The sequence below is a fragment of the Lathyrus oleraceus genome, chromosome 3 (assembly GCF_024323335.1).
Source record: "Lathyrus oleraceus cultivar Zhongwan6 chromosome 3, CAAS_Psat_ZW6_1.0, whole genome shotgun sequence".
Taxonomy (NCBI): Eukaryota; Viridiplantae; Streptophyta; class Magnoliopsida; order Fabales; family Fabaceae; genus Lathyrus; species Lathyrus oleraceus.
In genome coordinates, this window is record NC_066581.1 from 307771623 (window position 1) to 307785451 (window position 13829).

Consider the following 13829-nt stretch of genomic DNA (forward strand, 5'->3'; position numbering starts at 1 on the left):
TAATGTTTACTAAAGGGGACATTAGAGGGCGCTTGTGGAAAAAAAGCGCCCTCTAAAGGGGGCCTAAGAGGGCGCTTATGAAAGCGCTCTCTAAGGCTTTCCAGAAGCGCTTTATAAGCTGGAAATGCACATGGACTTATAACAGCGCTTTATTAAAAGCGCCCTCTAAGGGTAACCTTAGAGGGCGCTTTCTAAAAAGCGCCATGTATTGTTGTCCCTCTATATCTCCTCCTTATTTTTTCGCTTCACCTTAGAGGGCGCTTGTGGAAAAAAAGCGCCCTCTAAAGGGGGCCTAAGAGGGCGCTTATGAAAGCGCTCTCTAAGGCTTTCCAGAAGCGCTTTATAAGTTGGAAATGCACATGGACTTATAACAGCGCTTTATTAAAAGCACCCTCTAAGGGTAACCTTAGAGGGCGCTTTCTAAAAAGCGCCATGTATTGTTGTCCCTCTATCTCCTCCTTATTTGTTCGCTTCACCTTAGAGGGCGCTTTGTTACAAAAGCGCTCTCTAAAGTGCGCTGTCTATTGCTTCTTATTTTTCGCTTCACTTTAGAGAGCGCTTTTGTAGTAAAGCGCCATCTAAGGTGCGCTGTCTATTCCAGTTTTTGGCGTAGTGTAAACAACAACACAACAAACAACAACAAATAAAATACCATTACTAACAAATACAACACATAAGCAACATAACTATGCGATTACAACCATCAAATTTTTTTTGGACATAGTATACATCATCCTGTGAGCGTGTCTGTCTGTCTTAATATCCACTCATACACGAACTTCTCCATTTTAGTTGAACATGGATTCAAGCTATTTAATTCTTCTAATCATTTCACCCTCTACGATTTCTCAATGTAACCAACGGTTCAACGTCCAATTAAGACGTCTAAAATATTTATATATTCCAAAGTCGAATCTTTATCGGATGATGATCTGCTGAAAAGATTAAATCGACATTTCTCTTGTTGTCTATGTGTGTTCAAACATGGTTGAAGAAAACAGAATTGAAGGAGATTGAAGGAAAATGAAAGGAGGATAAGAAGTTATGTGAAAAATTATGGGTGATGCACAGTGTATTTATAGTGAACACACACATGCATGCACCAATGCCCTAGGCGCCACACACGTGGCACATGCATGCGTCAATGCATGCGGCACAGACTCACAAGCACACATACATGCACCAGATGCATGGGCGTCTGAGGGCAATGGCATTGCAAGCATGGACCAGCTTCATGTGCACCTCCTTTGAATGACAATTGGATGCGCCAAGTGGTTATTTTAATAATTAATTTAAAAAATTAATTATTTTAGTATTTAAATTGGAAAAAAAATTATTTAAAAAAATCACATATATAAAATAGAAAATTTAGATCGAAGTGGTACTTAGTTTAATTAAATAAAATGAAACATATAAATCACCAAAATTAGAATTCTTAAATATTACTTAGTTTTATTAATCAAGGCTTGTCATCTAAAAAAAAGAGAAATGAAAAAATAACTATAAAAGTTTCTTTAAATGATTTAAAGGTTTTACTAGCTGCATTATGAAATATTTTAATAACAGTGTTATTTTATCAAACATTAAAAAAAATACTAACTAATGTAGGAACATTAAGAAATTAAAAAGTTAATCATTATTTTAAAAACTAAAAAAATAATTTTTTTAAAATTATTTGTATTCAATTCACTAAAAATATAAATAATTAATTTTTTTATAAAATATTATATATAATACATTGAACATAAATATTTTTTTATTTAAATTTTTTAAGCAATACCAACATAAAAAAAAATCAAACTTTTCTTAAAAATAAATCTTTTAAGTTCATCCTATGGTTGAACATTGGGCCCCTCCACCATAAGAGTAAATTACTATCACATGAGATATGAAGAGATTATAATTGCCATTTTTTTCTTTGCTTTATGCAATTGTTTTTTGTTGCAATTCATTTATCTTTTAAAATCAGGAAATGGATCATTATTCCTCCCCACGTTCATGTAACCACGAATAAGTGCAGAATATGTAACAACAAATATATCCATAACAAATTCTGGGGTGAACTCATTGTTGTTTTTCTTCAATTGAGAACCAAGTGTGAAAATAAATTTGCATGGATAGCACAATTTGAACACGAGCACATGTGGCTTAATGGATAAGGCATTTGACTTCTAATCAAGTGATTGTGGGTTCGAGTCCCACCAGGTGTGTTTGTTTATTTTTAATTTCTTTTACTATATGACACTTAACTTTTTTTTAGTCAACAAACCAGAGTCGTCGAAAACCGGTTGAAATAGCCGCCGGAGTTATTCATTGTCGCAATAAAAAAGCAATTTACCGGCGATTAAGTTCCGTCGCACCACGATTCCCGATTTCGCGTTAAAGCCATTCAATTGACAGCACAGGTATTCTGTTAATTTCAATTTACCTTTTTAGGTTTCAAGCTTTCATTCAATTCTCAACATTCGTTTCTTAACCCCACTCCAGTAGAAATCTCACACAACAAGACTCAACAATGCTGGGATTTTCATATGCAGAAATATTCTTATTGCTGGGAGCCACTGCGGCTCTGCTTGGTTTGGTTCATGCTATTCTTACTTATCTTTATCATATCGAAATTTTAGTACTAATAGATCTAAATTGTTTAACCGGAAAATCAATGTGCAATAGGTCCAAAGGATTTGTCAATCATAACCAGAACAGCTGGGAGGATGGTTGGTCGGGCTATTGCATATGTACAATTGGCCCGAGGACAGCTTGGATCTGTTATACAACAATCTCAAGCTCACCAGGTACTCTCCCTTTCTTTTATCAAACTTATAATTCATATGGATATCTCTGTCCATACTAAAACTCGGTAAACTCATCGTTGCATTGTAAGAAAATTGAAAATTGCAATCTAGTTAATCACATATTCTATTCTGCCTTTTAGCTTCATAACGAACTTCGGGATATGATGGCATAAGTAGATGCTATTCAACATGAAGTTCGAAGTCTATCATTCATAAATCCTGGCCCTTTAACTCAGAGGCTTGATAATCTCGACCAGCCATCCATCTTAAATGGTATTGTTTACATTGATGCACGATTTAATCGAAATGTATTGATGCCGATATTTTGTATAACCGTGTTATCGGCTGTAGGTGGATGTGCAAACAACAGGATACCGGAAGGTGCTGGGGTGAATCTCTCAATATCGTCTCTTACCAAGGTTTATTGACCACATACAGAAACTAATAATTCTATAGAATGGACTCCTCTAGGGAGCGTGTTTTCTTACACGTCTAATTATTTATAGGATTCAACTCCATTGCCATCTAATTCATTCAATATGCAAAGCAAAGCAACTACTTATGCCAGGTTGGCCGAGGCCCCTTCCATCAAGAATGGTTCATTGGCAAGTAGTGCTGAAGTTGAGAAGATTAAAGATGGTCTGCAGCTTATTGTCATGCCAGTTTCCGCTGAAAGTACTGGACTCTTACCAAATCGTGGTGGTAATAATAACTTAATCATGATTGTCTGTTATCTGCATCGCATACTATGTTATAGTGATTTTTATGCAGCGTTTTTTATTTGCTCTAGAATGATATCTGAATTGAAACAAGCTTTGTTTGTATTAGGAGCTGATGTGAAAGGATCTGACATAGTTCAAGAAGCAATTTTGGAAGCAGAGGTAGGTCATAAAGCAAAGGAGTTCTTTTCACAGCCTGAAAATCAGATATGATTGATATAGTATTCCTATATAATACCTTAATTTTGTAGATGTTAGCATTTGTAAATATACAAATGCTAACATCTACAAAATTAAGGTATTATATAGGAATACTATATCAATCATATCTGATTTTCGGGCTGTGAAAAGAACTCCTTTGCTTTATGAGCTACCTCTGCTTCCAAAATTGCTTCTTGAACTATGTCAGATCCTTTCACATCAGCTCCTAATACAACCAAAGCTTGTTTCAATTCAGATATCATTCTAGAGCAAATAAAAAACGCTGCATAAAAATCACTATAACATAGTATGCGATGCAGATAACAGACAATCATGATTAAGTTATTATTACCACCACGATTTGGTAAGAGTCCAGTACTTTCAGCGGAAACTGGCATGACAATAAGCTACAGACCATTTTTAATCTTCTCAACTTCAGCACTACTTGCCAATGAACCATTCTTGATGGAAGGGGCCTCGGCCAACCTGGCATAAATAGTTGCTTTGCTTTGCATATTGAATGAATTGGATGGAAATGGAGTTGAATCCTATAAATAATTAGACGTGTAAGAAAACACGCTCCCTAGAGGAGTCCATTCTATAGAATTATTAGTTTCTGTATGTGGTCAATAAACCTTGGTAAGAGACGATATTGAGAGATTCACCCCAGCACCTTCTGGTATCCTGTTGTTTGCATATCCACCTACAGCCGATAACACGGTTATACAAAATATCGGCATCAATCCATTTCGATTAAATCGTGCATCAATGTAAACAATATGATTTAAGATGGATGGCTGGTCGAGATTATCAAGCCTCTGAGTTAAAGGGCCAGGATTTATGAATGATAGACTTCGAACTTCATGTTGAATAGCATCTACTTGTGCCATCATATCCCGAAGTTCGTTATGAAGCTAAAAGGCAGAATAGAATATGTGATTAACTAGATTGCAAATTTTCAATTTTCTTACAATGCAACGGTGAGTTTACCGAGTTTTAGTATGGACAAAGATATCCATATGAATTATAAGTTTGATAAAAGAAAGGGAGAGTACCTGGCGAGCTTGAGACTGCTGTATAACAGATCCAAGGTGTCCCCGGGCCAATTGTACATATGCAATAGCCCGGCCAGCCATCCTCCCAGCTGTTCTGGTTATGATTGGCAAACCCTTTGGACCTATTGCACATTGATTTTCCGGTTAAACAATTTAGATCTATTAGTACTAAAATTTCGATATGATAAAGATAAGTAAGGATAGAATGAACCAAACCAAGCAGAGTCGCAGTGGTTCCCAGCAATAAGAATATTTCTCCATATGAATATCCCAGCATTGTTGAGTCTTGTTGTGTGAGATTTCTACTGGAGTAGGGTTAAGAAACGAATGTTGAGAATTGAATGAAAGCTTAAAACCTAAAAAGGTAAATTGAAATTAACAGAATACATGTGCTGTCAATTGAATGGCTTTAACGCGAAATCGGGAATCGTGGTGCGACGGAACTTAATCGCCGGTAAATTGCTTTTTTATTGCGACAATGAATAACTCCGGCGGCTATTTCAACCGGTTTTCGACGACTCTGGTTTGCTTACGAGACTAAAAAAACGAGAAAAAGTTAAGTGTCATATAGTAAAAGAAATTAAAAATAAACGAACACACCTGGTGGGACTCGAACCCACAATCGCTTGATTAGAAGTCAAACGCCTCAACCTCACAAAAGCAAACTGGGCAACTAGGTCCTGTGTCGAGTCTCTCAACTAAATGAATGCTTGAACACGCAACCTCCAAAGTTATTTCCTCTACTCTTGGTTTCAACTCCTTGTTACCATTGAGAAAAATTGCCTGTTGGCGTGTGTTAAGTTTGAGATCAGCCCCAGGTACCTTCTCTTTTAGCCCTTGAAGATCTGGCCCAAAATTCTTAACCACTTGTTTCATCAAGTCGGGAGGTAGGTCCCTCCCTCTCAGAGGGATTACTAACTGCTTTTCTTCATGGAGGGAGAGTAGAGATTGAATTAACTTCTGCTGAGCCAAAGCAATCTTTTCTGGTGAACCAAAAATTCTTAAGTTCAGGCTGGGCCTGTCAAAAACTATGTATGTTTTGGTCTCTTGCTGTATGGAGCATTTAAGACTAATGCCCTCTCTGGACAAAATGAGTTGTAGAGCTGCGGGAGGAAGGCTTCCATGGTCAATGAGTTTTCCTCTCGACAGTTCTTCCAGAGGTCTCCTAACTTCTGCCACTGTCTTGGTGGCATTGGCTGTTATCTTCAGTCGGTGGGAACCATTAGCAGTTCTGTTTAGGTTCCACTCAAGACCTAACCAAAAACGATTCATTGTCAGCACTCAAAAAAGATGCAATAGATGACATGACAGAAACTAACAACCAAAAATAGGGCGATTTATTTTGGACAGAAATATTCTTAAAACACAACTTCAAAATACAGGGCCCTTTTTTATAATTGCTACCAAAATTATTAGTTTCCATTTTACAAGAAATTCCAAAATGAAAGTAACTATGTACACGCCCTTAAATTGTGTCCATCTTAAACAATTAGTGCCTTAAATCCACATCCTTACATATAATACACCAACTGCTAAGAAACAAGTAAAATAAGGGACCAAAAACAAAAAAAGAAAAACTACTGCTCACTTCTCTCGTTTTTCCAACCTGTTTTCTTTGGGAGGGAAGGGGTGCAAAAAAATACTGCTGAAGCTTAACTGGATATAAGTTATTATTTTATAAAGAAGAAACAACACAATTGAACAAAATACATGGTGAAAGTCAACATTTTTTAGGGGGAATATTAAGTTGCAGCCATGTAAATAAAAGGCTCGGCTTTTGAAAAAACATCAACAGAAGAATTACAAGCATCTATAAAAGAAAATGAGCATAATGATGAAATACCATTTAAATTGTTGAAGTTTGCAAGTATTTTTTCCAATTGTTCCGCAATCACGTGATACACTGGTGCAGGAAATATCAAGGAGCTATGAAACAACTGTTCACACATTATCTTTTGCCATGAAAGACATCCGGGTAATACCTTTCCTTCAATTTCTTCCAAAGCTTTAGCTGCTTCTAAATGTAATCTTCCATCAAAATTAATTAAAGCTCTCATGTAAGAATCCTTTGGCTCAGGTGGAAATACCTGAACACGGCAAGAACTAATATGAGGGTCTACCTTGGGCATTAAGGGGGAAATTACTTTAAAGAGTGCCTCTTCGCAGGCACTGCCAGGGTGGATTTCCAACAGCCTCTCCCCTCACCACAAAAAAGTCCAGAATCCTTCTACTTGTAGCATTTCTTAGTACATCCAAAATTTCTGTTTCTTGAAGCTCTCTGTCAAGCCCACTTATCATAATACCGTCCATTGACTTATTACTAGGTGCACAACGAACATACCTCCCTCCAATTGCAAGGTTATAAAAATCTCTCAACATGAAATTGACATCATTTTTATCACATATAACTATGCCAAATCCTCTGCTAAGTCTGCGAGGCCAGAAAATTCTTGCTTTAACTTCAGGAAATAAGAATGTTTTATCCCCTCCCATTAGCTGATTGTGAAGGAAGTATTTTCAAGTTCGAGCCGCAAAACTCGTCTCCATCCAGCTCAACGGCTCTTTTGGCAGCATCAGGGGACAAAAATGTTATCTTGCCCCACTTTTCTCTATCTGGAGGATCCTTCCCCATTCCTTGGAACTTGTACACAGCACATATAGAACCTGAGGTATTCTTTTCAAAAAACATCAGGAGCTCCTTGTCATCAATTGCATTTATGTTTGAGTGATACACATTGTCGCATCCTGCGAAAAATCAACCGGTGAGCTAAAAACAAAACACACACAGAGCCGCCACTGCGCGTTATTTATCCCAAGATAGGGAAAGGAAACGCTCAGAGAAACCTGGAAAGGAAATGGTCTCGCGACCAAAGAGACAGGGTAAGGGAGTCGGTTACGCAAGGGGAAGGTATTAGCACCCCTCACGTCCGTCGTACTCGACGGGATCCACGTCCTAGAATAAAGAATAGGTTGCTAAAACATCACACACACACACAAGGAACGCAGGTGGGGTTAAGAGGAACGAGCTCGATAAGGTATCGCACCTTATGCCTACATATCTTGTCTGGAACAAGAATCAGAGCCACTGTAGTTCGGCTTACGCACGCCAAACAACACAAAACATACAAACAAGCAAGGGTGGCAAACATGGAGCCCGACAACCACTGGATGGAATTACGTCGGCATCCGAACCAAAACACACTCAAAACGGCAAACGTGGAGCCCGACTGCCAATCACTGGGCTTACGTCGGCATCCGAGCCAAAACACACAGTCAGATAACAAGTAAACACACGCAAAAAAGAAAAAGGTTGCCCGGAGTGGTCTCGCACGACCACCTGCCTACATACCTCGTCTGGAACGAGGATCAGGGCGATGTAGTTCCCCTGAAAGGGACTGAATTGCTAACCAGAAACTAGGGAAAGACACACTACTAGGGAGCTGGACTCGAGCCTAGTGTTGTCATGCATCGTTACCCTAAGTTCAGTTTTCTATCCTACTTGCATAAGCAAACTATTCCTATCCAGGAAAGAAGCAAGCACACAAGCATACAGCATAATTCAAGCATACATCAAATGAGAACAAGCATCTCAAACAGATATCCACACAGCACGCACTATAACCAAACAAGTGGCTCACACAATAGGTTTGACTGCTGAAGCGAGTCGTCTGTACAGGCTGGGTTTGCTCTTAACCTTGCCATTACGAGGCTAAGGTGAAGCAGATGAAAGGATGAAGTGAGGATGAGACCTCACAGCTCTTATCCCTAACCAGGGAGAGCTTCTGACAAATGAGCATGGGTCCAGAATGGGGGAACCCTTCTATACTCAGAGACTCTGACACAATGTGCACTGCACAAGATCTTGGGCTAGGATCTCAATGCTACAACCATGTAATGGGAGCAAGGAGAAGACTCAACTGAATAGTGGGGGATAGATTGCATATCCCTACCTTCCACCAATTGCCTTGATTAAGGACTTTACCTGCTTAGGCACAATATTAAACAATCACAAACATTGCCTCTTAAGGAGGACTTCAGACAGTTTGCCCGGTCAAATAACAAACCGGGTCTCCAGACTACATGAAGTTAGGAAGTTATACCTCAATGCAAGTTGCTTAAGCAAAGCAAAGCAAAAGTTCACAAGGAACTGAGCAACTAAAAGTACCTGGAAACAGTCAAACACAGTTAGTACTCAGACAGACAAACTAAACAGCAAAAGTTCAATCAGTTAATCTATACAGATCAATGCACAACAAAGCAAGCTCAAAGCCCAATCCCAAACTTCGCAACCTACAAAATAATGTTATGTTAGTGTACAAACATCAAACAACATCAATTGCATTTAACTTGGTTCATTATCCATGTGCATTATGCTTTTGATCCTGAAAAATCAAGCAAACATTAGCAACAAGACCACTAGGCTAAGCCTAGGGTCCAAAGGCAAGAAAAATTCCTAAACAGCAAGGTATTCACCAACCAAAGTCAAATTAATGTCAAACAAGAGCAAACACCATTAGTCTCATGTCCATATCATTCATCATGTTCATTTTAAGCACAAAACAATTCAAACTAGTTCAAATGAAACACCAAACATGCAAACAGAACTATTGCATTCAATTCCATATCAAAACAATTCCAAAAATTCTCAAATAATTTACACATAAACAGGGCCTAATCCAGGTATGGCACACCAAATTTCAGCTTAATTGGGCAAAGGTAACTATGTCAATGAAAATCAACAAAAACAGACACAACTATATGCTCCAAATCACAACATCAACACATGCTTCCACTTCAAAAATTCATAACTCAATGAAAACAGTAAAGAAATGAGTGAGACCAAAACAGGGATGTCACATCATGTGTCTATTACAAGCATATCAAATTTCATGATTATCCAATACCATATGAGCATTTCACATCAAAATTACAAACATGTACCACATGGACTTGCATATTTGACCAATCAGAGATGAAAAATAGCAATCAAATTGAAAATGCTACATAAAATTCCACAAAAATTCACATAACCTCTTAACATGTTAATCAACCATCATGCAAAATTTCACATTAATCCAACAAGTATAGGTCACTCAAATAAATCCAGCAAATTGACACAATGAGGTGTGACACAAATTGTCACACCTAAGTTCCAAAATTCATATCTCAATGGCCAGGTATCAAAAATTCATGAAATTTACATATAAATGAACATCAGCCAGTCAACAATCATCACAAAAATTGTCAAGAATTTATTTTACATTATGTGCATTTCACAATCAAAATGGTACAAGGTATCAAAATATGACATATGTGAAACAAGCCTAAGTCCATCCAAAAATATACCATGCACAACTTTGACCAATAGGTCAAACAAATTCTACACTCAACAACAAAGTCAACACAAAAATTTCCACATTTTTCTGATTTTCCTATGATTTTATATGAATTTTTAAAGGTGTTAGTGATTTTTTAGAATTTTTATGAATTAATTAATTAATTAAGTTTTCATTAATGGCATTTTCGTAATAACCTTAAACAGTACCGCGGGAAACTCCTCACTCAAATTTTCAAACGAAAATATGGATCGAATGCCTCTCATTTCCAGAAATCTGTCATCGTCTTCCTCGCGTCTCAAGCTTCCACTCCAAACTCGGTTTCGACTCAAACCTCAACCAAAATCGACAAATGGACATCCGTTGGAAAGGTCTCACCGCGTGGAGTATGAATATGTCCTCGATTTTACCTAATTCCTAACGTACACGCTGGATCGAACGAAATAGGCTTTACATTCAAGACTTTGAATCAACATTTCTCTCAACTCGCTCAATCATTTTACAAACCAATTGCTACATGTTAACCTATGCTCAATAGCCTACACAACGCATATGATAATTGGCAAAATCGTGAGACTCGAATTTTGAGTACCTTGATGTAGCAGTGATGTATCGTGATGAGTTTGCTCGTTTTGATTCCAAACAGATGCAATATAAGCTCCAAGAAATTGAATTCAACGCTCAGGTTTGATTGAAGTAGCCTCTAGTGCGCAAAATCTCGATTCACCATTAATGGAGCAAGCTTGGACAGTTGAGTTTCAGTGCTTGATTGATGATGAGAAGCAAAAACAGATCTAGCACGTGATGATACAAGATCAATGCAAAAAGAATTTTCAAGATCGAGCCAATATTGAAGGAGATTGATGGATTTGAAGATTTTGTGTTCTTGAGCAAAACTTGAGAGAATGAAGAGTTTTAGATCTGAATTTTGGTGAAATGAAATTCTGTTATGCTTAGAAAGTGATTAAGATTATATACCAATGCTTAATTACCACCTAAACATGTTTAATCAACCAAATGCATTTGTTAGTGAAATGGTAATTTTCCAAGTGAGGGCAAAATTGAACTTTCACATGCCAGCTCATGACAGCTCAATGCCACCTCATACACCTTCTAAACACCTGCCATGAGCTGTTGCCACTTGTTGGATGTTCATTGGATGTGTAATTCCCATTTTCACTATGTGATGGCTAATTGTCCAATTTTGCAATTTCACTTTTCAAGCCAAATTCCAAACCACAAGCCTTTGCCATGAAATGATGATTCCAACAAATTTTAAATGCCATTCATGAGGTGTAGCAAAAATCCCCACTCAAAAATTCCAATTATTTTGAAAGTTGGACAATTTTGCCCTTGGTCCAATTTAACTGTCCAGTTGAAAATTGACTTTTTGCATTGACCATTTTTGGAAAAATCCAATTATGCACCATGAAAGTACATGTCAAATGGAGTTTGTGCATATAAAGAACTTGCAATTTGGACAAACCATGTGGAAGTTATGGCCTCCTGATCATGGGTCATTTTTGAATTTCACTGAGCCACAACTTTCCAACCATACATGGGATTTTCAAGTTCTTGGACTTTTTGGAAAGGTGAGAACAAGATCTACAACTTTCATGTTGAGCAAATTTTCATTTGAAGCTTCCTTGGACACGTGGCTTTGAGGTCAAAAACTTTCCATTTTTGGAAACTTCAATTACAAGTCACTTTCTATTTTTGGCAGTTTTTGTCCTGACTTGATTTTCTCCATTCTTGAGCTTTGAGATGTCAAATAACACTTGTTCCAACATGAATGAAGTGCATCCAACTCATTTCCACCTCCAAATCCATCAAATCATGTACGGTTGACCACAATTGACTTTTCCATCTGATAGATGAATCAGGCAATGCACTGATCAAACTGAGCTCCAATCTCCAACTGAAATGGCTCAAGGGTGAAACCCTAGCCTCAATTATCTCCATAAAATCACATAATGAACCCCATAACCATCACAAACCCCATCTCCTGATTAAGCCCTGATTGGCCCAATGCAACTGATTAGGGTTGACCAGCGGTCAAAACCCTAATCTCAAGGAATCTTCTTCAATCTCCTGATGACATCCAACCATGATGATGATGATGTACCATTTCAACCAAGATGAAGACCAATATCCTTTGAGAATCACAAAACCCTAATTCCAGCCCAATCCTCAGATGGCCAATGATCAGTCAATAAACCCTAGGCTTGCACTTTGACTTCCTCATCTTCTGATCAAGACTTGGGAGTATGGCTTGCACAATGTAACCACATGATATGCAATATGACATGCCTAATGCCCTAAAAATGTATGCAATATGTTAATGCTACTCCCAAGAGAGGAGGGCAAATTTTGAGGTGTTACAGCTGCCCCTATTCAATCCACTGTGAACCTGTCGATACGAAATAGCCTCGGCTTTCGGATGATCAGGATGAAGAGTGATTGAATACCAAGAACAGACGAACAATTTGCACTCCAATGGGATAATAATTAACAGCTCCTGTCAGCATCGGCGAAGAAACAAACTCGAAAAACGTCAACCTGGATACCAAAATAAATGGTAACGCAGGGATAACCATGGCCTGAACACCACTCATCCGCTCGGGATTATTATTCCTTTCTTTTTTCATGCTTTTCTTGAACCCCGAAATTTCTGCTGATTTCTTTTTCTTTTCTTGAACCCCAAAATTTTCTCCGCTCTTTTTCATTTTCTTGAACCCCGAAATTTTCTCTGCGCAAACGACCCTCAGATCTCTGCATTTGAACCCCATTCTCCTGTTTGCCAAAATAAATGGACCCCATTCTCCGATTTGGACCCCAGTCGCCTGACGATAACCCGCGATCGCCAATATGAACCCCGTTCTCCAGAAAATGCCGCAACATCTCCCTTTCTCCATTTGAACCCCATCTCCAGAAAATGTCTCCACATTTCCTTTTCTCCATTTGAACCCCGTTCTCCAATCTCGCGTGATAATTCCGCTGGCAACGCCGGAAATAACACCAAACACCACTCTGAGGGCGACATATCAGAGGGTACACCTTCACAAAAGGAAGGTAACATGTGCATCTCTTCTTCCGAAGACACCCGTAACGACCTCCACTGGCATCCGCCAAAGTCTAAGGTGACACATGAACAGAAGATAATCCCAAGGACCTCATCCTGGATATAATCTTCAACTCTATCTCCATTTGAACCCCAGAAAATGCCTCAGCATATACTCTTCTCTGATTGAACCCCGATCTCCAAAAAATGTCGCAACATCTCCTTTTCTCCATTTGAACCCCGGAATCGCGCTGATCGCGTAACGTCTTCTGATATCATTTCCATCTCTGTCCGACGGAAACATTTCCTCCAATATCGCACTACTGGGGAACACTGCTGATCTGACGTCATGGTACCACACTCCTCAGAGTAACACTTTCAACCAGACACTGACTGATGACTGGGAGAAAATTCGACGTTTACTGGACATCGAACAATGATGTTGACAGGACATCGAACAATGATGTTTACAGGACATCGAACAATGATGTTGACAGGACATCAACAATGATGTTGACAGGACATCGAACAATGATGTTGACAGGACATCAAACAAGGATGTTGACAGGACATCAAACAATGATGTTTACAGGACATCGAACAATGATGTTGACAGGACATCAAACAATGATGTTGACAGGACATCAAACAATGATGTTGACAGG

At 38.4% G+C, this 13829-nt stretch overlaps 1 protein-coding gene, 1 non-coding gene and 1 pseudogene across 2 annotated transcripts; 1 reads left to right on the top strand and 2 right to left on the bottom strand.

The window, feature by feature from the left end:
- The first annotated feature begins 2137 nt into the window (after positions 1-2137).
- On the top strand, positions 2138-2210 carry TRNAR-UCU (transfer RNA arginine (anticodon UCU)). The gene has a single exon. It is a non-coding gene; the product is annotated as a tRNA-Arg (tRNA).
- Positions 2211-3787: 1577 nt separating this feature from the next.
- Positions 3788-5044, bottom strand: LOC127127310 (uncharacterized; annotated as a pseudogene).
- Positions 5045-5397: 353 nt separating this feature from the next.
- Positions 5398-7497, bottom strand: LOC127131000 (ATP-dependent RNA helicase DEAH11, chloroplastic). The gene is made up of 2 exons (XM_051059950.1): positions 6611-7497; positions 5398-6020 (listed from the first exon to the last, which is right to left on the bottom strand). Exons 1-2 carry the CDS (start codon positions 6894-6896, stop codon positions 5398-5400), a joined length of 909 nt encoding a protein of 302 aa, XP_050915907.1. The 5' UTR covers positions 6897-7497.
- Positions 7498-13829: the final 6332 nt, after the last annotated feature.

Coding starts and splice junctions, on each gene's coding strand:
- LOC127131000 (XM_051059950.1), bottom strand. CDS start 6,896: ATGCCCAAGGTAGACCCTCATATTAGTTCTTGCCGTGTTCAGGTATTT. Junction 6,021..6,610: donor AAACTTCAACAATTTAAATG/GTATTTCATCAT, acceptor GTTTTTGGTTAG/GTCTTGAGTGGAACCTAAAC.